This window comes from Ursus maritimus, unplaced genomic scaffold, assembly GCF_017311325.1.
Source record: "Ursus maritimus isolate PB19 unplaced genomic scaffold, ASM1731132v1 scaffold_1, whole genome shotgun sequence".
Taxonomy (NCBI): domain Eukaryota; kingdom Metazoa; phylum Chordata; class Mammalia; order Carnivora; family Ursidae; genus Ursus; species Ursus maritimus.
The window spans coordinates 27,376,070-27,401,554 of NW_024423343.1; the positions used below are offsets into that span (position 1 = coordinate 27,376,070).

The 25,485-nt window shown below is 42.7% G+C and overlaps 1 protein-coding gene across 1 annotated transcript; it reads left to right on the forward strand.

Annotated features, from left to right (window-relative positions):
• The first annotated feature begins 1,623 nt into the window (after positions 1 to 1,623).
• Positions 1,624 to 20,206, forward strand: IDH1 (isocitrate dehydrogenase (NADP(+)) 1). Its single transcript, XM_008687448.2, has 9 exons — positions 1,624 to 1,766; positions 5,554 to 5,691; positions 8,748 to 9,039; positions 11,460 to 11,565; positions 12,823 to 13,000; positions 14,494 to 14,645; positions 16,753 to 16,893; positions 17,568 to 17,730; positions 19,249 to 20,206. The coding sequence occupies exons 2-9, from the start codon at positions 5,570 to 5,572 to the stop codon at positions 19,337 to 19,339; spliced, it is 1,245 nt and encodes a 414-aa protein (XP_008685670.1). The 5' UTR covers positions 1,624 to 1,766; positions 5,554 to 5,569; the 3' UTR covers positions 19,340 to 20,206.
• Positions 20,207 to 25,485: the final 5,279 nt, after the last annotated feature.

The following is a 25,485-nucleotide window of genomic DNA, read 5'->3' on the forward strand; positions in this document are numbered from 1 at the left end:
TCAATGAAAAAGGAGTTCCTATGTTACTGGCTTAAGAAACTTTACTATGCTGAGACTCCCATGTGTTTCCTTGCCTCCCATTTCGGCTCAGAGCCAAATTTGCAGCCCATCTCTAGCAGTGTTTAGGATTTGATGGAATACATTTTGTGATTAAATTCACCTTCATTCTGTATATTCCCATATTTATTCTGTCTTCTCACACATGTTCAACGTATTTTATCTTGAAAGCCGCCCTAAATCCTTTCTGAAGCAAGAATGAATATACTTTTAGTAGTAGGCAAGGGGTGATAAATAATGTGAACCTGATATAAAATGGAGTAAATTTACAAGCTCAGGTGACTTTGGGTCTCAGATTCTAGATGAAAATACAAGCTTATACTCCTCTATAATCATTTCCACAAGAATAAATGGAGGTGACTGCTACTTTCCATTAATCCACCTAAAAAATCAACAATTGCAGGGCACCTGGCTGGCTCAGTGGTACAGCATAGGACTCCTGATCTTGGGTTGTGAGTTAACGTACCACCTTGGGTGCAGAGATTACTTAAAAATAAAATCTTTAAAAAAAATAAAGATCAGTGTGATGCTGTATAGTCTTTCTTACTTTTCTCTTGAGAAAAGACCAGTGCCCTCTAGTGTCCAAAATGAGCCTTGCGTGGTGCCTGTCATACTCGTTTATCTTCAAAGAGTAATTGTAATAATCCGATGCTACAGAAAAATTTTAAAAATAAATTTTGGAACACTGAATCTGGACAGCAATATACAAGCATTACACTGACTACAAATCACTGTCTAAAATACCCCTCCCCGCCAAAAGTGAAATAAAATACCCCTCCCCATGTTTTCAAGAGTAAGGAATACGCAAAAAATAATTCCCTGCAGGGGGTAGAATATTTTTTTTATTCCACTGTTTTCTTAAGGCTTCACATCTTTACTCCGTCTTCACTGGGATACACACAATAATCTCCTATCTTTATCTTCTAATGCAAATGACAATTGGGTTTATTTATAATACGTACTTAGTAGTAATTAGAATTACAGATACATAAGTTCTGAAGACGCAGTCGTCGGTGGTGGCGGAAATTATTTACCGTGGTATGCCTGCCTGTTTAACTGTTTAATCCTTTGCATTCTCCTGCACCAAGAAGCCCCCAAAGCCACCTCAAGCTCCCTACCCCCCACCCGCACTCTCCCTTCAGCCAAACGCTCATTCCAGTCTAACTCGCACCCAAGTAGCGCCGGAAGTCGGGGGAGCTCCGTCTTGTTTGCCTTTACTGAAGACCTGGAAACTCACTTTGCGGGGCCCTAAGCCGAGTGGGTCTTAGAATACCAGCCGTGGCATGCCCGGGTCCGAGCCTGCAGGTGGCATTCACGTCCTTCTGCCGCAGGTAGCCGGAGCCAAGTCCAGGGGGCGCTGCGGCCCACCCCGAGCGAGGAGACAGGGCACCGATTTCAGCCCCGAAGTTCCGGGACTCGTCCCCGCCCCTTGGCTCCGCCCACCCCTGCGAGGTCGGCGCGCGGCGATTGGCGGCGCGGAAGGGGCGGAGCTCCGGGAGGTGGGCTGAGGGGGCGGGCCTGGGAGGGGACAAAAGCGTGCCGGTGCAAAAGCCTACCCCGCCGGCAGGCTCCCGGCTTGGTGCGGAGGCGGTGTCAGAAGCTGAAACAGCTGGGGCCCAGCTGGGATTGCCAGTGTAGACGCTTGTGGGCTTCAGCGTGTGAGTCGCTGTGGTGCCGCTGGCTCATCGTCCGCGTACCTTCCGCTGCAGGTAACCGCAGGCTTCAAGGGGCGGCCCCCAGACCCTGGCTTTTGCGGGAAGGCTCTGAGCCCGCCAGTAGCTGGAACGGGAAAAGGGAGACAGCTCAGATTGGCTATGGAGGGAGGAATTTAGCGGCGAGCCCTGATCGAAAGGAAGGGGGGAAAATCCAGGTTGGGCGTGGGGAAGAGACAATGGGGGGAAGAGGGTGCTAGATGTCTGGATGTGGAGAAGGCCCACTCTTGGGCACGGAAGGGTGGAACTGGGAGGCGGAAAGTTGCTTGCAGTGACACATAGAAACCCAGGTCTGCATGCGGAAAGGAAAATCGAGCGGTGGGAGGCTGCAAGGAGTGGAAGAAAACGTGCCGCAGTGGCGAGCTGGATGCGAAGAAAGGTGGAAGCCATAGACTTGGGCGTGTGTAGCGAACTCAGGTGGCTGGAACCCGCGGTGCGGCAGGGTGGAAGCGTCCTCTTGGGGGCGTGGAAGGGACACCTCCGCCCCCGCTCGGATCGCCAGTTTTCCAGTTCTAGGGAAGCGTTCCTCCAGCAGGCTCCAGGCGCCCGGGGTGGGGTAAAGGTTCTTGCGCCGCGGAGCGATGGGATGGGCGTGGAGACCTGGAAAGAGGAGTAGAGCCAGCTTCGCTTGCAGCCCTCTTGCACGACGGCCACAAGGACATATGCAGGCCAAGAGCCCTCTGGTCACAGCGTCACCTAAGGACATGCAAACCCCAAGACCAGCTAACGGCCGACGAACCCGAGACGCGCCCACTGACGCACCCTCCAGTGTGTGCGGGGCAGAGATATTTGTGCTCCCTTGACCTTGCACCTAAAACTGCCCTTTGGCCCTTTGGGTATACTGAACGCTGTACTTTAAACCAGATAAACCCGGCTGTCTGGCCCGTATTAAAAACAGCTAAATGCTCCTGACAGGCGTGTTTTGAATGTTAGGTCTTTCTATTCCCCTTTTTGTTTTGTTTTAGGACATAAACTGCACTCAACTGAGTCTGCAAGATTCAAAGGAGTTGGGGTGATTAGAAGTTGTAAAAGTGAGAACTAGCAATATTTCCCCTTCTGTACTTTCTGATGCGGCAGTTCTGGTTTAATTGGTCTTGGAGGTCTTGAGGTAGGCGGAGGCGCTGCAAGGAATGAGTCAGGGATATTTCCAACAACAAATTGCAACTGCTTCCTTGTTTCTTTTCAGTGCAGCTCTTTTCTGCAAGAGACTTTTTGGCTCAGAAATTATTGTAGTTCATGAACTCAGTTTAAAAGAAATGAGGCTACATAATTGGGGCTGATGAAAAGAAAATCAAGAAGGTTGAGCAACTCCTTCTTCTTAAACCACTCTGTATTTGGCCAGGTTTATTTTCTGGAATGACCCAAGTATGTCAGGAGATTGGAATTCACCTGCTTCCAGAATAATGAACTGGCTTGTTGGAAAAGTCCTTCTTTCTGAAGTCAGGGTTTGGGTGGAGAGGGAGAATTTCAGCAGCAAGGTTTAGAGAAGTGAGTCCAGTGGGGCCTACAGCCTACCCCATGGAATTTAAATCCAAGAGAAATAATGTCCTACCTTGTAGTAAGCAAGGGTCTACAAAAAAAAAACCCACAAAAAAAACTTTACTTTTTTAGTTAAAAGGTGCTGAAATTTTAATTGATAATGTGAGGAAATCCTGAAATGTTTCAGTTATGAGATATAGAAAAATTACTGCAGAAAATATTTGCTTCAACTGAGAAGGAAATAATTTTAAAAATGCTATTATTCGGTATAAACAGTATCACTGGACAAGTTGAACAGAAGTAATTTGATCTTTAAATAACAAAAATGTACTGGGGGGCACCTAGCTGGCTCAGCCAGTGGAATATTATGACTCTTGATCTTGGGGTTGCAAGTTCGAGCTCCACGCTGGGTATAGAGATGACTTAAAAAACAAAATCTTAAAAAAAAAATAACAAAATTGTACTCATTAGTGGACTGTGAACCTCAGTTTCTTGTGACAAGGCAAGACATGTTCAAGGATGCTATATGACCCATCAGTTGTATTTGCTATCAAGGAAAAATAGCCAAGTCAGAACTCTTGTATAATATTAGGTAGGAATGCAGCCATGGAAATGTTGTATCAAGTGCCAGGTAAGTTTGCTGCCTCTTTTTGTGTTTTGTTTTGGTTGTTTTCTTCTAAACACAAGGACAGATGTGACAGTGGGCTCAGCAGGACTGAATCATATACTTAAAACTCTACTGTAAATTATACTTGAAATTACACATCAGAAGTTATTAACTCCTCCACACCAGTTTGTTCACTTTTTTATTCTAGTTGAGTTCCAGATGGTTCCTCAGTAATGGTATAGGGAACCTGCTAAACACTAATAAGCAGACTTCTAGAATTACAAATTTGGGAAGTGAAAACGGGCCTGTGGATTAGGAATGTGTCCTGGCTTGTCACAAGGAACTGAGGTTCACAGTCTAATGAGTACACTTTTTTTTTTTAAAGATTTTATTTTTTTAAGTCATCTCTGTACCCAACGTGGGGCTCGAACTCATGACCCCGAGATCAAGAGTCGCACATTCCATGGACTGAGCCAGCCAGGTGCCCCCCAGTACATTTTTGTTATTTAAAGATCAAATTACTTTAGCTCAACTTGTCAAGTGATACTGTTTATGGGCCTCTTACCTAATAATTCTTTAAGTCCATTTTCCTGACTTTTCTAGTCTTCAGCCATAACTTAAGGGGATAAAAGCAATTTGCAGTTATGTTCCCCCAGGGTAAAGTTTCCATTAGAGCATCATGAAAGGGAACAGATACCTTCCTCAGGCTAAGGGCCTCCTCTGCTTCTCAGGGAACACACACACAGAATGTGGTCTTCCTGGAAGCCTCATAGTTTTGCTTCTTCCAGAGGGTGCACCCCTACCCTTTCTGGGAATGAGATTAATTTGTATTTGCTATCCTCACATCCCAGGAAGACGTGTCTTCCTGGAATAATTCCATTTCTCTGTCCCACCCACTGGTAGCTTACCTTTACCCAAGAACAGTCCAGGAGTTGGGATACCAAGCAACAGTACAGGGACATGCTTGGCTCCTGGGCAGTAGTAGCCCTTCTATATACAGGTTTTTCTAAATTAAGAAATCACTTTTGTATTTACCATGACATCCCCAATATCCATTGTCTCTAGGAAAACATAATTCTACCAGAAATTCTTCGTCTTTCGCTTTTAGACTTAAAGTTTCCTTAAATTTGCTTTATAAGAACTTGTTGAATCTCCCCAAACATAGTTTTAGTGTTTTCGTTTTTTGTTTTTTGTTTTTTTTAACCAAAACAGTCTCTTTAAAGAGGGGAAATACTAGCACCTATCATTTTGCTGATCTTGAGGGTGCTATAAAATGAGGGGTTAGATAGAAGGGTTCAAATAAACATGATATTGCAGAAATCATCTCATTTTAGGAGATGAACCAACAGTCAGGAATAATAATATTATCAAGAACATGTTCCAGGGTCAGGTTCCCCCACGCTCTAGTGGGACGGCCTTGGGAGAGATATTTTCCTTCTGTCAGCATAAAATGGGAAGATATCCATCTTACAGGGTTGTGAGGGCTGCCTCAGATACCACGCGCGAAGCACATAACACAATGCTTTATACAGAGAACGTACTCGATTCTAATGGTAAATATATTGTCGTTAACCTTTTTATGTAATAGTGCTATTGCGAATGTAGTGGTTAGTAGTCACCGAATTCTTGGTATTTTGTTTTTACACTGTAATGAAATAAATGAAAAGACCTGTGTCTTGCCTTTTGTTCTTTTTAAAGGTTTCTTAAAGTCAAAATGTCTCAGAAAATCCGTGGCGGTTCTGTGGTAGAGATGCAAGGAGATGAAATGACACGAATCATTTGGGAGTTGATTAAAGAAAAACTCATATTTCCGTATGTGGAACTGGACCTGCACAGGTAAACGAATTAGTCGTCTAAGCAGCAAACTCAAACAGCAGTATAATCTAAGTGATCTCAGGGTATAACCAGGTGTTTAAATAGCTATCGCTGTGGGGCACCTGGGTGGCTCGAAGGGTTTGCCTTCGGCTCAAGTCATGATCCCAGGGTCCTGGGATCAAGCCCCATATCGGGCTCCCTGCTCCGCAGGAAGCCTGCTTTTCCCTCTCACACTCCTCTTGCTTATGTTCCCTCTCTTGCTGTCTCTACCTGTCAAATAAATAAATAAAATCTTTAAAAAAAAAAAAAAAGGTTTAAAATAAATAAATAAATAAATAGCTATAGCTGTATCTTATGAATAAAGCTTTTAAGGGAGGGATGCCAAAATACAGGTACATGAACCTTCTATTTTAATTTTATTTATATTTTTAAGATTTATGTCTTTATTTTTAGAGAGCACACAGGGGGGAGGGGCAGAGAGAATCTCAAGCAGACTCCCCGCTGAGCACAGAGCCCCATGACCAGAGGCTCGATCTCCCAACCCTGACATCACGACCTGAGCCAAAACCAAAAGTCGGACACTTAACTAACTGGGCCACTCAGGCGCCCCAAACTTTGTTTTAATTTTGACATATTGCTAGAAAGTCTGGACTTACCATTGTTCCGCAGGAAAGAATTGTGATGAGAACAGTGATTCTCCACTCTTTCCAAGCCTCTATTTCCCATGAAGATGGCTCAGAACAGCACAAGGTGTTATTTGTGGAAGGGAAAATAATAGAGGTACAGTCTGCGTTGAACAGTAAAGTAAATGTAGTTAACGCAGTCTTATCCTTTCTACCTACCTCTGTTTTCTATCATTCTACTTAACTAGTCAGTGGACCTTTCCCCCTATTCTTTCCTTGGCTTTTGCCCTTTTCACACAATTATAGCACAGAAAGAACCCTTGAAATTATCTTATACAACCCCCATCTTTCCATAGACAATTCCTTAAACCTTTTGTGTTCCAAGGATTTGAGCCTTTGCCCTGTCTTTAAAGTGTTTGGAGACAGATACGAAAGTCTCTGTGGGATTCTCCCCTGTGTTCCCTGTGATATTTATAAACTTGCACACACTCTTTCTACATCCAAACTAGGAAGGACAGAATTTTTCCAAAGGGGATGTGGCTGAAGCCTGGCATGGCAAAATGTTGACCCACACATTTCAGCCAAACTACAGTGAGTCTTAAGTGTACTTGTCTTGACCCAGAATTATCAGACCCATGTATTCCAAGGGCCTATTGTTTTGCCTGAGTGTGGATACTTCATTCACGTGGTGTCATTAGACACTTTTTTTACTTATTCCAAACCCAAGCTGTTGATAATGTCTATATTGCAACCACGAGATGAAGCAAATACTTGCAGAGGTCAACCAGACATACAGGAAACGATGTATAAAAAACGTCATCCAAGTGGGTTAGAGAAGCATTTCGCGAGCACTCTCCTGGTTTGGAACCTTGGCCTGCAAGTAGGTGAGTTTGCCAAGTCCTTGCCAGTGTAGTAGTTGCAAAGAACCTTTAAGCCTCGTTAGCCTTGGGGCATAAGGAGTTTTGAAGGACAGTCATTATGCCTAGAAGGAAAAGAGTCACTAGCTACAGTAGAATAAAGAATTTTTTGAGGCTCCAAGAAGTTGTACGTTGTTCCAAAATGGCTATGATTATTACATGACCAGTTCTTTTTGAGGGGTGGGAATGATTTGTTTGTTTTGTTTTCTCCAGGCTGGACGGTGGTCCAGGCCACTTATTCATTCTCTCCTGTTAGAGACGTTAACTCTTTTTTTTTTTTTTAAGATTTTATTTATTCATTTGAAGGAGAGAGAGCACAAGGAGGCAGTGTTAGAGATGTTAAGAAGAGAAGCAAAAACTCCACTAATTTGTTGGTAGATTCTTCTGATGAAAAATGGTTCCTACGAACATGAAGAGTGCTGACCGTGGTCCTCGTTTGCGTTAGGATTAGACATTTGTAATATTCAGCATTTCCTATGCCAGAAGATAAGAGAGTCAGTGGATTCATTAGACTGACTCGAATTATCTAAGGCCAAAGCGCTTGGAATAATTTTTATTTGGAAATACATTAAGATTGCTACCTTTGCGTTTGCATCGTGAGTTGGGTAGTGAAGGAAAAGGAAAATGCAAAAACTAAAAGGAACTGAAAAGAGAAATCTAGACATTTAATGGGTTAGCAAGTTTTGGAAGTTGAAAAAAGCCGGAAAACTTTTTTAAAGTCTTGGAGAACAAAATGAGTTGTTACATTACTGTTATGTTTCTCCTGTTTCTGACAAACTATGTCATGCTTGAGATAAGGCTTTAATCATTTCCTATGCTCTGTGGACAACCAACACTCTTTCCAGTTCTGAATAACCTGCAGTCTGGGTACTGGTGTACAGTACTGTTACTCCCTGGGGTATATAAAACCGTCGTTGGAGTCCATTTTTACCCAACAAACTGCAGGCTTATATCCAGAACAAACAGCCTTGCCTAAGAATTAGGGAAAGGTTCATCTTCTGACTAACTGGCATTACTGAAGAAGTCGGTAGCATTTTTGGCACGGACCGTGGCATTTATAGCTCCTACCACTTGAATGCCATAATACAAACAATCCTTTAAACCTTCTGACCCCTTTATTTTTTGAGCACAGTATTTACAAAGGGAAAATAAGGTGCTTAGGCTTACGTTTTTATGCTAATTTTATGGAAGGAAGTCTGGAAAAACGGTTGCTCATATGCTGTGATTGCCTCTTGACGGCGAAGAACACACCAAGAGGCAGAGCACAATGGCTTCCATTCAGTCTCCTTCCAGACAGCTTCCCACAACACAGGCAGGTGCGGCCCACAGTCCACCTCTCTTAGTGCTTTGTTTGGTTGGTAGCCGTCTTCTGGGTCTAAGGTGCGTTAATCCTAAACGTTGGCAGATTGAGGTGTATTTTGAGCCTTTCCTTTCTTCAGGGCAGGCTCTGTGTGCCGTCACCATGCATAGAATGGGGACACCCTCAGTCACTTACCAGTTTGTCTGGAGAGTTACATTGAATGATTTTCCCTCCCAGCTATGATTTAGGCATAGAGAATCGTGATGCCACCAATGACCAGGTCACCAAGGATGCTGCGGAAGCTATAAAGAAGTACAACGTTGGTATCAAGTGTGCTACCATCACCCCCGATGAGAAGAGGGTTGAGGAGTTCAAGTTGAAACAAATGTGGAAATCACCAAATGGCACTATCCGAAATATTTTGGGTGGCACCGTCTTCAGGGAAGCTATTATCTGCAAAAATATCCCCCGTCTTGTGAGCGGATGGGTAAAACCCATCATCATAGGTCGTCATGCTTATGGGGATCAAGTAAGTCGCGTTGGCATAGCTGGATTCTCCATATTCTTTCTTCATGACCTTTGGCTGCCCAGAAGCCCTGATCTATATGTTTTATTCTTCTGGTGTCTTCCCCCTTTAAGTGAGGTGCAAAATCAAGAAATGGGTATGTGTATATCTGTAGATTTAGGTAGAAGTAAATATAGATAAACTTACAGATAGGTACCTGTCTCAACACAAGTGATTTTTTTCAAATGTGTTTTTTTCTTCCTGTATCTTTTCTCTTCTTTTTTAAAGTAGGCTTCACACCCAGTGTAGAGCCCAATGTGAGGTTTGAACTCTCGACCCTGAGATCCAAACCTGAGCTGAGATCAAAAGTCAGAACCACCCAGGCGCCCCCATGTATCTTTTTTTTTTTTAATTTAAACCAAACGATATTGCCATTTTTGTATAATTTCCAGTGGTTCCACCGAATTACTGGTTCTTCACCCTCGCTATACAATAAGATCCCTTTATGGGGTCCTTTGGTTTTTGTTTTGTTTTACTTCTTAAACACATTTGGGTTTTTGTTTTCATTCCAGTACATGAGTTCTACCCTCCACCAGCTGAATCTGAGTTGCATGGGGTTCAGACCGTTTAAAGGTCGCAGGTGAGGCCAGTGTGCAGACAGGGTTAAGCACCAAAGACTATATTGAACATGATCACTTCATGCATAAAAGGAAAAACAGAGTCAGTAGTTGAAAGTATTCTCTGTAAAACATTCCTCTCCTACTTGGAAAAAAAAGAAGAACTAGTTTCTGTACTTTGTACCAGTAGGCTCATTGCCAAATTAAACAGAAAAACTGCCAACTAAACAAAATCCGTATTGAAACGGAGGTTTCGGACTTCCATAAAAAGCAGCTTAGGTCCTGAAAGAGCCTTACAAATAAGAACGGCTAATGCTGAAATCCAGAGGCTTTCATGCAGCTGTCCTCAGAAACAGTGTGGCCAGGTCAGACCACTCTCTGTTCCTGGGAACGGGGTCACTGGGTCAGCCCTTGAGGCTCAGTTCACTTTGTTCTGCACTGGGGTTCAAACTATCCCTTCATCCTGGCCAAACCTCCCAGAGGCCCAGGAGAGAGAACGTAGACGGGAGGACTACAAACTCACAAACCCCGGGGAGACCGCTCTTAGTTCTGATGAGTTCTTGGTGTTTTTGTCATCCTCCACCCCCCTCCTTTCTTTTAATTATTTTGGTATCAGTCACTTGGAAGAACGGCCATTCTTTTCATTAAAGTCCAGATTGAAAATTCCCAGCCTAGGGCTGATTCAATCCTAATCGTTTCAATGTGCATAACCCTCTACAAAGCGGCCGTGATGCTTTGGTGTCTCGATGTCTTCCTTTTAAGAAATGGGAATAAGTTACCATCTGTAGTGAAGGACTTTAAATGGCAGAAATGTGCTGTGTAGAAAAGATTCTTAATCTTCACGGTTACCTGACGGCCCTGTCCCAGCTGTCATCAGTGTTATTCTGTACAAACGTAAATAAATGGGTATGGTTGGCAACAGTTGGCATCTGATTGTGAAAATACCCTAATTTAAGTCACGGAAGAGGGTACGGTGTGGCAGAAATTCACGGGTGCCTCGTGTGGGCCAGTCACGTTTTTCTGCCAGCGTAGCTCACTCCTGTGAGCAAGACGGCTGTCCCCGTATGGTCCTTTCCTGAGGGGTACCAGCCTGTCGCCCCTGCTTCCGCAGCCACTGCTGCTTTTGGACAGATCCTGGGCTGGTGTTAGCAGTGATAATAACTGTGAAGAGACTGAGCCCTGAAGGTCAAAGGACCGGATCCCAAGTCTTTTGACCCTAGATGTGTTATTTCCACTATATCACAGTTCCTCTGTTGTAAGATTGAGGTAAGAATCAAATGAGATAATGAGATAATTCAAGTTAGTCACTTAAAGCGTCTGTCATATAGTGAGGACAAGGCATTAGCTCTCTCGTCACCATTCATGCTGTAGCTGGTGTATTATCATCCCCCTGTGGAAAGACTTCCTTGACCTCCAGGTCATGGCCATTTCCCTTCCTCTGTCGTCCTACTGCATTTCTTATCTAAGCCCCCATTTGACATTTGAAAGCTCTTAGGTTGCTTCTCACTTTTGTATGTCTTTGTTAGGTTATAAGCTTCCTAAGAGAAAATGCTTTGTCATTCTCCTCTCCTTATCGGTGCTCAGGAAATTGCCCTTTACATGGGAGGCACCCAGTAAATTCTGATTTCCACTATACACTAGGATTAGCTTGCCTTGGGAACTCTCTGTATCTCTTTTTTCCCATCTGTAAAATAAATGAAGGTTGAGCCACACTGCCCTGTTTGTCTATGTATCTTCCAGCTCTATATTCTATTAATTTTTTTTCCCTTATAGTTCTTGAAAGGATAGTTTGGTGGTTTTTTTAAAACCTTTCTCCCCCCTACACAGTACAGAGCAACTGATTTTGTTGTTCCTGGGCCTGGTAAAGTTGAGATAACCTACACGTCAAGTGATGGATCCAAAAAAATGACATACCTGGTGCATAACTTTGAAGGTAAGTCCATCATAAGCTACATCTTTTCATTTTTCACAGATCAGTTAGACAATATTGGTACTGTTCTTTAAAAGTTAGTTATGTGGCTGCCAAAAATACAACCTACAATCTACAACACTTCTACAGGGCCCAGAATCTAGCGTCAAGAAGGAATTGGCTTTCCTGCCTTCCTGTGGGCTGGACTACGGAAAGACACAAAAGGAACTAGCCACTTAATTGGAAATGCATGTGGGCAAAGACACGTAGATAGTTTTGCACTTCTCCTGAAACACGGAGGGAAGGTTGGCGGGAATCTGTCGTGCCTAAATTACGGAAATTAAACATTAATAATCCCAGATCACCTGTCATGTAATCTGTCCTTTCCTCTTGTAGTGTTTGCATTTGAAAATGATTGCGTTACAAATTTGCTGAAATTTTCTTCTTGCCCTGAGTGTTTATTCTGTGAAAGTGATCGTTTGTTTTTTTGCCTTTTCTTCCCCACCATCCTGCTGCTTCAAAGGTCCACTGTGGCAAATGCCACCCAAAGATTGTTGAAAGAACAGAGAACCCTCTTTCTCCACTACTGAAGTGGTTAAAAGCTCTCATAAAAACAAAAGCTCAAAGCTTACGTAGCCCTTGTTCTCTTTGCCTCCTGTAAATAATACCATTTTAATGGAATCTAGTCCTGCGGGTTTGAGCCTAAGTCGGCCCTGGGCAGTGAGTGGCACAAGTTCAAGTTCCATCTTTCAGTAATTACAAAGTTCACCAAGTAAGAGTTGTGAAACACCAGTGATGACATGCATAATTATTTCTGCCAATGAGATATGAAGCTTCAGTACCCTCCAGGAAATGAGAATTCTCCTTCAGTATTTGAAATGCCAGTTTTTCTCAATGGCTGAGGATGGAGCACACACTTAGAGTTTAAAGCACGTGTGAAATTTTAAACAGTGTGAAAGACAGCTTAAAAATGAGTGTATTTCTGGTTCATATCATTACTTTTTAGTATTTTGGTATCTTCAGGATCCTAAAGACTGTGTTTTTCTCACTTCTATTGCCCTTTCAAAACAAGTTAGAATGTCCTTATCTAGAATTGTCTTTCTTCCAATCAGGTGCCCCGGCAACTCATGGAGTATTCACATTTGAAGCCTGGCCGGAACTTTTTGAAGCCCTGGGAGCTGGGAATTGGGTGTTTGGATGGTGGTGGGTGGATTTGGACTTGTTACAACTCTACCCCATTTACCCTTCTCCTTTTTTCTCTCATTGGTGTCTCCTCCACAGAGGGCGGCGGTGTGGCCATGGGGATGTACAATCAAGATAAGTCAATCGAAGATTTTGCGCATAGTTCTTTCCAGATGGCTCTGTCTAAGAGTTGCCCTTTGTATTTGAGCACCAAAAACACTATTCTGAAGAAATATGATGGACGTTTTAAAGACATCTTTCAGGAAATATATGACAAGTAACTACAGTGCTTTCTTTCTTCTTTGTCTTTACCCTAAAATAAGCTAGGATTTATAGTATAGAATTTGCATCCTTATTACTTTGATTCTGGGACAAATTGAATGAAAACCATCACTATCCCATAAAGTTAAGGGCAAAACTAAGATTTAACAGATGTGAAACAAACCACTCTTGAGTTGCTTTTAGAAGGTAAATGTTCTCAAATAAGGGTCCCATATTTATTTTTTTCAGAGCCAGAATTGTTTAATGTTTGAATGAAGGTACCCTGTGACTGACAGAAAGTTCTAATTTTAGGAGGCACCTGGCTGTTTCAGTCGGTGGAGCATATGACTCTTGATCTCACGGTTTGAGTTTGATCCCCATGTTGGGTGTAGAGATTATTTAAAAATAAAATATTTTTTAAAAAGAAAAGGAGGGGCACCTGGGTGGCTCAGTCAGTTAAACATCCAACCCCTGATTTCAGCCCAGGTCATGATCTCAGAGTCATGAGTTCGTGCCCCCCGACTCCCCATCAGGCTCCATGCTGGGTGTAGAGCCTGCTTAAGATTGTCTCTGCCTACCTACCCCCCACTCGTGCTTGCTGTCTCTCTAAAAAAAAAAAAAGAAAGAAAGAAAGAAAATTCCAATTTTTCAAGTATATGACTTTCTGAGTTGGGCACATTTCTACTCTTTCTGAAGCCCATTGTAATTTAAAACTCTGCTTTAGTGAAGTCATTTAAACTTGTCTATATTTATAACAACTTCAGGTTCAACAACACAGGAGCATGTGTAAACTTTTAAGATGACATAACTCCCCTTTAGGTGCAAATGTGGAGGCCAGGGCTTGGATTTTAGGTACCTTTCCTAAGACATCTTAATTCCTCTTCCTGCTACCCATCTGTACCAACCCCAGGAGCTGTCCTAGTTTCCTGAAAGGTATAGAGTGGTAGAATAGTCTTTTTCATCCATTATAGCATTCTTTTTTTTTTTTTTTTTAAGATTTTTATTTATCCGAGGGAGAAACAGTGAGGGCACAAGCAGGGGGAGGGAGAAGGACCAGCAGACTCCCTGCTGAGCAGGGAACCCAAGCTGGGGCTGGAAGCAGCCTCAATCCCAGGACCCTGAGATCATGACCTGAGCTGATGTCAGATGCTTAACAAACTGACCCACCCAGGTGTCCCCCATTATTACATTCTTAAAGTAAGCCATTTCTCAAGAATCTGATCAGTAGTGTACTGAAAACTAAAAATAGTGCTGGGGACACTCTACCGTCTCCCTTATTCTCACATCTCTTCGAAGGAGGTAAAATCACTCTAGCAGGTGGGGAGGTTGGGGTTTCACAGCTAAAAAATGGGCAGAATTTGAGCTTAGGTCTGTCAGATTCTCAAGTCTGTGTTGCTTCCACTAAAAAATGCAGCTTCCAGCCCCACCCCCACCCCCTTTGGAGAAGCAGGTACTGTCCCTAAGAACACCAATTTCCTTTTTAATTCCCTTTTCTCTCTTGCTTCTTAGGCAGTACAAATCCCAATTCGAAGCCCAAAAAATCTGGTATGAGCATAGGCTCATTGACGACATGGTGGCCCAAGCTATGAAATCCGAGGGAGGCTTCATCTGGGCCTGTAAAAACTATGATGGTGACGTGCAGTCGGACTCCGTGGCCCAAGGTAAGGAGCTGTGGGACCGAGCAGAGGTGGAGCTCAGCTGATGGTATGTAGGTCATGCCACAATACTTCTCTAGTTTGAGAAGGGGGGTTCTGCCTCCCCTCGTTTGTTAAATCCTAAAGTGTAGGTACTACAAGCCATCCCGTTCCATCTTCTTAGCTGATACAAGCAGAGAAGCCCAGGGCTGTTCACAGAAATTCCAAGAACCAGGGGCTTTATGCCAGAGGTAAGGGCCAAATCAATGGGAACTCTCCCTGCCCCAATTTCGTCAGCACCACGCTGCCCTTCAATTTCAGTTACCCATGGCAGTTATGTAAACGTGAATCTTCCCCTGATAAACGTTTGTGTTAACTTTAATCATGTTGGCTTTTCCCCAGGAAGTACTACATTTTCTTTTCTCTTACGAAAAGTTAAGCACCTCCTACCAGTTTAAAAAGGGGTAGATCAACCAGGTTCATGTCAGATAAATGAGTTAGACAACTCTCTTTACCTTTCTTCTGTTTCTCCAAATCCTCATAATCCTTTGTGCTGAGTTCAGTAGAGGAAGGAGTGCTGCTTTGTGATGTTTCCAGGGTGGATAAGGGAACCCGTTCCTTGTGAGCAGATTTCTTAGAAAGGGACCCAAATCATTCCACTCTTTCTTAATGTCCTCACAGCAGCAAAGAGAGTATCTGGAGGGATCTTTCAAGTGTAAATGTCAAGATGTGGAGGTTCAAAGGACTTTAAATAGGACTTTGGAAGTGCAGGGTCCAACAGTGCACTGATAAGGTACTGAGGCTCTGTGTCTGGGCAGAGCCTGTAGGTAAATGTGACCGCAGTGCCGCTCAACAGGCAAGAGGCAACAGAGCTGTCCACGTGTCCGTTCTGTCCTAGGATATGAGCTACTGTGGACTCACACCACTTATGTCCTCAGTTTTGACCATGGTACCAACTAGTGTTCTGGTGTTAAACATAGACAAACTCACTACGGGTTTGGTCCCGAACTACTCAGACCAGCACAACATATGAAAGGAGCTACTAATCCTGTGCAGAAGTTTCTAACGATACCCAAAGAGGAGTTTTAAAAACGTATCGTTTATTTATCTACTCTCAAACCAAAAAACAAAACAACAAATGTAGCAGCCTGTGATAAATTTGCATTACTAACCCCACAGGTGCTATTGGACGGTAGCTAAAACAGAGAAAGATATTCTTCAAATTGAAGTGTGAAAGAGTGAATAAGAGAAGGAAACTTAATTGTCTGGACTTAAAAGTGGTAATGTCATTCTCTGAATAGGAAGCCACAGAATAGGACTGTTTTGTCAGGACTGTTGCCAGGAGCAAGGGCAAGAGGGATGTTCTTGGATCATTCCATCCTGTTTTCAACCTGCCTTTTCTTTCTAGTCCCAGTGAATCTGAGCAGCTTGATGGCAGGACACAACTCTCATTAATCTTTATTTTTCCGGAACAGCAGAGCATCTGCACGTAAGAATAGCAGCAGTATGGGACGCCCGGGTGGCTCAATCGGTTAAGCGTTTGCCTTCGGCTCAGGTCCTGATCCCAGTGAACTGGGATTGAGCCCCATGTCCGGCTGTCTGCTCAGCGGGAGTCTGCTTCTCCTTCTCCCTCTGTGCTTGCTCTCTTTCTCTCTCTCAAATAAATAAAATCTTTTTAAAAAAAGCGGCAATATACTGAGCTCTTGCTCTGTGGCAGGTACTATTCTAAGGAAGAGGAATATGTATTCTTTTCACATATATTCACAAATACATGTATATTCATCTGTTCTCACAACAACCCGATGAAGGAGGTGCTTTCATTATACCCATTGTACAGGTAAGAAAACTGAGTCACAGTAGCAAGGAAGTCACAGCACTAGGGTGAAACGCAAGCAGGCAGATCCTGAGTTCTCCATCCTGCAGCAGGTACCTATCAGATAGACAGGTGAGAAAGAAGTATAGCCTTTCCAGATTCTTCGATGCTGAGGTCTGGAGCAGGGACCCTGCTTCCTGAAAGGTGCAATTATTGATGACTACACATGCTGATGTTTGTTTTCCTGAGACCTCTTATCTCTGGGAGACGGAGTGTCCTTCCTGAAGTTGTACCCCATACTCCATGCTTTGCCACTTACAGGTTATGGTTCTCTTGGCATGATGACCAGCGTGCTGATTTGTCCAGACGGCAAGACAGTAGAAGCAGAGGCTGCCCACGGGACCGTAACCCGTCACTACCGCATGTATCAGAAAGGACAGGAGACGTCCACCAATCCCATTGGTAAGGTAGTGTTCACCACTACACTGATTTCCACCTAAAGAGTGGAGATCTCCAAAGGAAATCAGACATGTTTCTTTGGCTGCCCAATGCTTTGTGTATTAAATCATCACCAAACAGTGCATCTGTTCTACTAATAAGAGCCATTTGAGGGTACTTCTTGAAATAGACACGATATAAGCTTTTCCATGTTGTGGGAGAATGCACTACAGAGAAGAATGTTGTCAACGAGCATTTTCCTTTTCCTCTGGTGCGGCGAGATGTCACAGATGGCTAAGAATCTAAAAGCCACAGATAGATCCTTCTAACCGGATTTCAAGGAAAACACTTTTGAGATTACAGCCTGGAACGAGGAGGGGAAGCCATCATAGACAAGAGATGGAAGAGACTCTGACCCATTCCAGATTAGTAAATACCTTAAGCTTCAAGTATTACTAGCACACCATGAAATGTGCTTTTGTAAGGCTCTAACAAAACCCAAGACATCTGCTCTACAAAAAGATTTTTTTTTTTAATTTCTATTCAGTAAAAATATTTTCAATTCTTATAAAAGGTATAGCCCATGTGGATAGCATCTAATAGAATCAGTCACCTAAACAAAAAAAGTTGTTTTACTTTGGAAACTTGGTATGATCTAAGTGTTGGTTTTTTGGTTTTGTTCTATTTTGCTCTTCTAGCTTCCATTTTTGCCTGGACCAGAGGGTTAGCCCACAGGGCTAAGCTTGATAACAATAAAGAGCTCAGCTTCTTTGCCAAGGCTTTGGAAGAAGTCTGTGTTGAGACCATTGAGGCTGGCTTCATGACCAAGGACTTGGCTGCTTGTATTAAAGGTTTGCCCAAGTAAGTATTAAATGCCCTGAGCTCTGCAGTCAAATCACTGCTTATCTTTCCTGGGCTCAAAACATCAGGGCTTTCTGGAAGTACATGAATTGTTATTTCTCGCCTAGTTCAGGGATCAACAGACACTATCTATAGATTGCCGACAGTAAGCATTTCAGCCTTTGTGGGAACATACAGCCTTTTCAAAACTATACAGCTATTGAACTTTGCCACTGTGGAAGGAGAACAGTCCTAGGTGATGCAGAGGCTAGCGGATGTGGCAGTGTTCCAATCAAACTATGTGCAAAACCAGACTATAGCCTGGATGGAGTCCAGGTCCAGGCTGTAGTTTGCTGACCTCTGATCTAGTTGACGCTCGTTGGGTGACAAGGTTCTGTTTAAAGTGAAAATTGTAGACCATTGAAACAAAGGGACCTCCAAGGCTATTGTATTCTACCCCTTTATTTTCTTCAGTTTACGGGTAAGAAAAATAACAGCACAAGTTTGATCTATTTTTTTTTAAAGATTGTATTTATTTATTTGACAGAGAGAGAGCACAAGTAAGCAGAGAGGCAGGCAGAGGGAGAGGAGTAGCAGGCTTCCCGCTGAGCAGGGACCCCGATGCGGGGCCGATCCCAGGACCCTGGGATCATGACCTGAGCTGAAGGCAGACAAATGCTTAACCAACTGAGCCACCCGGGCACCCCAACAGCACAAGTTTCAGATGCCCACTTGGTCTTAGTCCCTTCCATAATTGTCTATAACCTATAGATATTTGAGGCCTGTTTATTGCCCAGGATTTTTCTGAGACCATAGTAGCCCATATCCCAGCAGGATTGGCTGCTAATCAGAGACTTCTCCCTTGCGGTTGGTCACTGTGACTCACCTCAAGAAACCCTACTAAAGTTAAACACCAATCCCAAATCCCAACCGTGCATCCTCTGAGATCTGGTTTAGGGTCAGTATACCTCAGTGATGGGGATATACTCAACCACTCTGTCTTTCTTACCTTAGGTTTCTGGCAAGAACATGTTGTTTGAAATGTTTATCAGTATGTTACCTTTGTAGCCTATTTGAATAAGCACCTATCACCAGGATTACGTTAGGCAGTCCGTTACCTTTTTTTTTTAAGTAAGACAATGATAAAAATAAGTGTTCAGACTTTTTTAAGGACATGTGACAATTTGTAGGAATGTAGATGAAAGCATGGCTGTACCCCTGAATAGGGTTTGTTATTTTTAAAGAATGATGAATAAGAAGGGATGATTTCAGTCTCTCAGGCATTAGTTTCACCCTCAAAGACTCAGGGCAAGGGACATCCTGTGAAGGTGCGTGTGGCTGAGCTGCGGCTCCGGGGGTCAGCCCCTTGAACCTTGAGCACGGTCTTCAGGCATTTATTCATAGCTTGTTAATATTAATTAGTGTTCTTTTAGACATAAGTAAAATCCTACCGATGTAGCATTTCTAGAACTTTCCCTCTACCTGCTACCAGATCAGAGACAAACTAATTCCTTTCTTTTCTTTCTCCTCCTTTATTAGCGTGCAACGTTCTGACTACTTGAATACATTTGAGTTCATGGACAAACTCGGAGAAAACTTGAATATAAAACTGGCTCAGGCCAAACTTTAAGGCCATCCATCCCTCAGCTTAGGACGATACGTGTTTTTGGTAACTAGGTCCTCTGGTTTACATTTTCCTGTGTAACACTCAAGGGTAAAGGTAAAATCAATTTTGTAATTTGTTTAGAAGCCAGAGTTTATCTTTTCTATAAGTTTACAGCCTTTTTCTTACACATACAGTTATGCCACCTTCGTGAATGTGGCAGGGGACTTTTTTAAATTTTATTTTATTTTCTACTAGTAGCCTAGGAGTTACTTTAGTGCTCATTCGTACTCGTTGTCACTTTTTCTCATGTTCCAATACAAATGACCAAAACGAAGAGTGCTCGAAGGGGTAAACTGTAGCCACAGTATTGTTCCCTAAAATATCCGTGAAGTACAGATTCACCCCCTTCAGCACTCCGTGGCCTGGGGCGCTGGGTGGTTTTGGTGTGACAGATGTCCCATCGGGTGACAAGGAGTTATCCGGTTATCTGGGTTAACTTGCCCAAAATTTGGAATGAAGAGCAGAGGTGTAACTAAAACTGTTGGAGACACCGCAGTCACTTTTGTAAAGAGCTCTTCTTGAACATTTTGAAAATGCTGAATATTTGTGAGGCGACTGGAGAGTTTGGCATCCCGAATAAATACTACCTGGGGGTCTGTCCTCTGTGTGTGTCTCCTCTTCCCGGCCTGATGTGGCCTGAGCGTTATGCTACCCTGAGCAGCATATTTCATCCAAGTGCAATAATCCAAGCTGTACCTTTTTCGGACTCTGCTGGCCCATTTTATCTCCCTTCTATAAATGTGATTTTTTTTTCACAAGTTGATTTTAAACACTCTTCTAGTCTGTTCTTCATCTGAACTACTAATTGTAATTAAAATTCAGTGCTAATGAGTAGTCTTCTTGGGTCTTTATTTATCGAGTATACTTCAGGCGCCAGGCACCATGCTAGGTCCTAGCCACGGGAATCTGATTTTAAAAAGTCTCTGCCCCAAAGGAGTGGACTGTGGGGAAAATGGGTAAGTAAACGGCGAGATGTGGATCCTACAGTGAAAGGGAAGGAAGACCAAAGACAGAACAAAAGAGGTAACTGGAATTTTCGGGCATCGCATGTAGGCACGTGCGAGGAAGTCTAGGTATGATCGTGTAAGTTAATAGGAAGCCCATGAAGACTTAAGAAGGGAGGGACACGATCATATTTTCCTTTAAAAACAAAACAAAACAGCACAGCTTGTATGAAGAATGGATAGGAGTGGAGGAGGGGGTGGTCGGCACAATCCAGGAAGGAAGGCTAGTTATTGGGGTGTTGTGATACTTCAGGTGGGAAATGATGAAGATCTGAACTGGGACAGTGGCACGGGGGATGGAGGGAGCAGGGTGGATCCCCGAAAAGAGAAGAGAATAGATGGAGATCGGTGGGTCCCTGGGGGATGTGGGAAAAGCAACACATCTAAGAGGTTTCCCACAGTTCAGCTCACGCCTGAAGAAAAGCTGGTCAGCATCCCAGCAGTAGCCACATACTTATGGGGAAGGAAACTGAGGCCTCAAGAGGCACTTTGATCAGGGACACACGGTACTTCAGTGGCCACTTTGGCCCGGAAGCCAGGAAGCCTTGTAGCTGAGCTGGGTCTCTTTCTACTGGACTTGCGCGTGTGCGGGTTTGGATAGATAAAGCACCGCGTGGAACAAAGTGACGCCATTGGGTCGGATGACCTTAACTCGTCCCTCCGGCCCTCACAAGCATCCTGGGAGTTGATCAGATGAGTGTTCATGGCTGCAAAGACCTGCCCCAATGTCTATCAGGATCAGTATTTGGCCAAGAACCGGTTAATGTTCTTAAATACTTAGTAAATGAACAGATGCTGACGAATACATGCCGAGGCTAATGGTTTATTTTGTAACAGCGTCAGGATCAGAATTTTTGACCTGGAAATTGGCTTCTGCTTTGCAAAACACTAAAGGCAGCAGGATCTAGGGACAAAGAAGACCGGAGTCCCACGCCTCGAAATTCTCTCAATTGCAAGTACTATTTCTTAAGTAGAATTTTTAACCAAAAATACTTAATAACTAATCTTCACAGTTAGAATCACAGCTCCCTTGTGTTCTGCCCGGATGCAGAGAGCCCTCCTAAGACACTCCGAACAAGTGACTTTCCCTTTGAATATCTCTATCGTAAAAATTTCTTGTGCTGTAAGCGTCTTCTCTGTTCCTGTTAAAAAGGAGGTAAGATATGAGACAAACACAAAAAATATTAAGAAAGACTTTGAGTGTTTATATAAATACTGAAAAATTGTGTACTCTTGTGACCTCTCTATTAGAAATTTTATTTCATAAGCCCCATTCTTAATATTAGGGAGAGTGCAGCATCCAAACTGCTAATTCCTCTGGAACAAGAAGTTTGAACAACTCTGGATGGTATCTCAGACCTCAAAGAGGTGACCTTTGCAAACAGCATAGCATTGTTTGTAACTTTTATTTTTGATAGTATTTCAGACTTAAAGAAAAATCATAAAAATTGTATGAGGAAGTCCCATAACTTTTGTCAATTTTTTACTTTTGCACCCTTTGTTCTCTCTCTTGTCTTCCTCCCTCCCTACACACACACACACACACACACACACACACACACACACTTTTTTTTCCTGAACCATTTCAGAGGAATTTGAAGACCTCGTGCCCCTTCACCCTTAAATAATCCAGTGTGTACTTCCTAAGAACAAGGACACCCTCCTATAGAACCATAATACGATTGTCAAAGTCAGGAGATTCAGCGTTGATATAATACAATACGGTCCCTATTCAAGTTTCAGCAACTGCTTCCATGATCTTTACAGCCTTCCCTCCGAGGTCCAATCCAGGATCATACATTGCATTCAGTTGGTCATAGCTCTTAAGCCTCCTTTCCCCTGAAACATTTTCTAAGCCTTTCTTTGTCTTTCTAGACCTTGACATTTTTAAAGAGTACAAGCTAGTTATTTTGTAGAATGTCCCTCAGTTTGGGTTTATCTGATGTTCCCTTGTAAATAGATTCAAGTTACGCATTTTGGGCAGAAATACCATTGAAGTGATAGAGGGGTAGAGGGAGAGAGAGAGAATCTTAAGCAGGCGCCATACCATAGGGCTCGATATCCCAACCCTGAGATCATGATCTGAGCTGAAATCAAGGGTCAGATGCTCAACTGACTGAGCCACCCAGGGGCCCCAACCTGTGTTCTACTTCTTGACATGGGTGATACTTACAAGAATGCCTTGTAATAATTTATTAGACTGTTTTTTGTGGTCTACTCTACCAACTTTATTTCACAATACAAAAGTTAACAAGTATATTAGGAAACCTGTTCTGAATCTCATAGACTAATGACACAGGGCCACATTCTCCAGAGACAAATCAAGATCTCCAAGGCTGACCCTGCTGTCCGTGCCTTCTGGTTTGCCTTTGATAAAGTGACACATTCCAGTCACATTGTGTCTAATTTTTCAAACATAAGCTGCGAAGTGTTTCTCTAAGAAGATGCTCTACCCCTGTAATGTCAACTGGACTGAACACCAAGAATTATGAATAGAGATGCTTGAGGGTCCTTGGGTGGCTTTTTGGACCTCCCTTCTCTTGTGAATCTGTGACACTTTCTTGTTCGGAGTACTTGGGTGTAAAGCTGTCATTTGATTTCTGCTTGAGAATTGCTCTCTTCCTGGTTGGCCTTGCTTTGTTTCACCTGGTGCACTATTTATATGTTCAGAGACTAAGCTCCGAGACATTTTCTAACTGAATCACATTTTCCTCTTTTCAAAGCACTAATTCAAATTTCTCCTACTTTTCTTCCTACTTCAAGCGATATTCAGGCATTCCTTATGGGGTTTTACTGTGAATTTCCCAAGTAAATTTTGAAATGTTTAAGTTATATGATAGAAACCAAAAATTTAACTTTGAATCTTGATTCTAATACTCTAAAGCTACTTTCATCTATTTCACCTTAATTTTCCATGTTTTCTGGTTGTAGTTACTCCATTTGCTAGAATTACTCAATTACTTTATTTTTTTTTTAAAGATTTTATTTATTTGACAGAGAGAGAGAGACAGCCAGTGAGAGAGGGAACACAAGCAGGGGGAGTGGGAGAGGAAGAAGCAGGCTCCCAGAGGAGGAGCCTGATGCGGACCTCGATCCCAGAATGCCGGGATCACGCCCTGAGCCAAAGGCAGACGCTTAACAACTGAGCCACCCAGGCGCCCCTCAATGACTTTATTTTTTAAATCATGTCCCTGTTTTTATTATTTGAGGCAGCCTACACATTGCTGCAAATTAATTACCACACCCTTGTACTATTCCATAAAGACCTACAACTTGGATCTCAGCCAAAGTTTTTAACCTGGTTTTGGCATCTGGATCAAATTCTTTATATGAGGGGTTTTTTGTTTGTTTCTTCTGTCTTTGAACACAATTCACCCCACAAATAGATTTGAGTATGTCCTCTAATCCTGACACTCTCTTGGGATACCAGTGTCTCATAAGACCCACAACCTCTAGATGGGGGTACTTCTCTTCAGGTCAGGCTGTCCCAGGGACTCACACTGTCCTAGTTCTAAGAGCGAACCAGCTTGGGTTTTGAGTCATTGACTTTGTTACAGTGTTTTTGTGAGATTCTTTGTTATCGTAAGGGGAGACTTTTAGACTTTATTTGGAGTTGACTTGGGTCTGATTTTCCATGAATATATTCTCCAAATTTCCTAAAGCTATGGCAGGATAAACAACATCTTTAGTCGTACTCTATTTTGCCTATAAATAACAGAGTAGGGATCAAGTCATTGGGTTATCTTTTATGTAGGTAATACCATGTGTTTTTTCTGATATAAACTTCCTACAGTTCAAAGCCACAGCTTAAAAATACATAGTCAGGATACCTGGGTGGCAGCTCAGTCGGGTTGAGCATCCGACTCTTGATTTCAGCTCAGGTCATGACCTCAGGGTCCTGAGAGTTAGCCCCTCTGGTGTGCTCTGCTCACTGGGGAGTGTGCCCCGCCCCCTGCTTGTATACACATGAGCTCTCTCAAATCAATAAATCTTTTTTAAAAAATTAAAAATAAAACTGTAAAGCCACTACAATAACTGTGAGGTAATCTGGCCCTGCAATAGATGTCACCACAGCCCATTAAGAAGAATCTGTTAAAAGTCAATGATGAGAAAATCTTGAAAGTAGCAGAAGAGAAGCTAATTATGTATAGGGATCCTCACTAAAATTTAACAGCTAATTCTCACCAGAAACCATGGATTTCAGAAGGCAGAGGAATGATATATTCAAAGTGCTGAGGGAAAAAAAATAGCCCAGACACACTTGAGAATAGTTGAATCTGTATGTAAGAATGACCTTCAGTTGGGATGATTGCTGAAGGTAGATTACCATTGAATTCCTTTTCACTACAAGAATCTGTTCAGCCTAAAAACCTGTCAATGGATGTAACCCAAGGAAACACCCAGCATCTTATTGGTATCCCAACATTTAAAAAATAATCTGCTGTATAGAAAGTTTGGATTTCTACCAACCTCTAAAAAGCCTTGTTAACAACGAATTACTCTAATTTATTACACATGTTTATATCTATCATATAATTTCTCGTGCTCTCTCTCTCTCAAATAAGAAAATAAAATCTTTAAAAAAAAAAAAAAAGATGAGTTTCTCTGGATGAGTGAATCACTTAAGGGACCACCATCAAAAAAGAGAAGCCTCAAGAAGATTGCTGGTTCCAAACCAAAGATGAGTTCTGTTGTAGACAATGAATTTGAGATAGGCAGGACACCCAACTAGGGGATTTCAAGCAGCATTTAAGGATGAAGGATTGAGGTCAGGGCCAGAGATGTAGACAATAGTTGAAGGCTTGCAAACAGATTAGCTGCAGGAGAAAAGGGCAAAATGAGAACAATAGATGGTCACTGATTGGCCACATTTAGGAAGCCAGAAGAAGAATCCGTGAAGGACAGAGAAAGAACAAGCTGGAAGACAGAGGAGGTCAGTGTCAAAGATAGGGGAAAAGCTAATTCCCATGGAAAGGGGTCAGCGCACAGGTAGACGTTAGAGACCAAGGTGAACGTAAACTAAAAAACAATCATTGGCAACTCTTGATAATCACACTCTAAAAGGCATACTAAGATTTTTAAATTAGTGTTTTACTCATTTGTAGG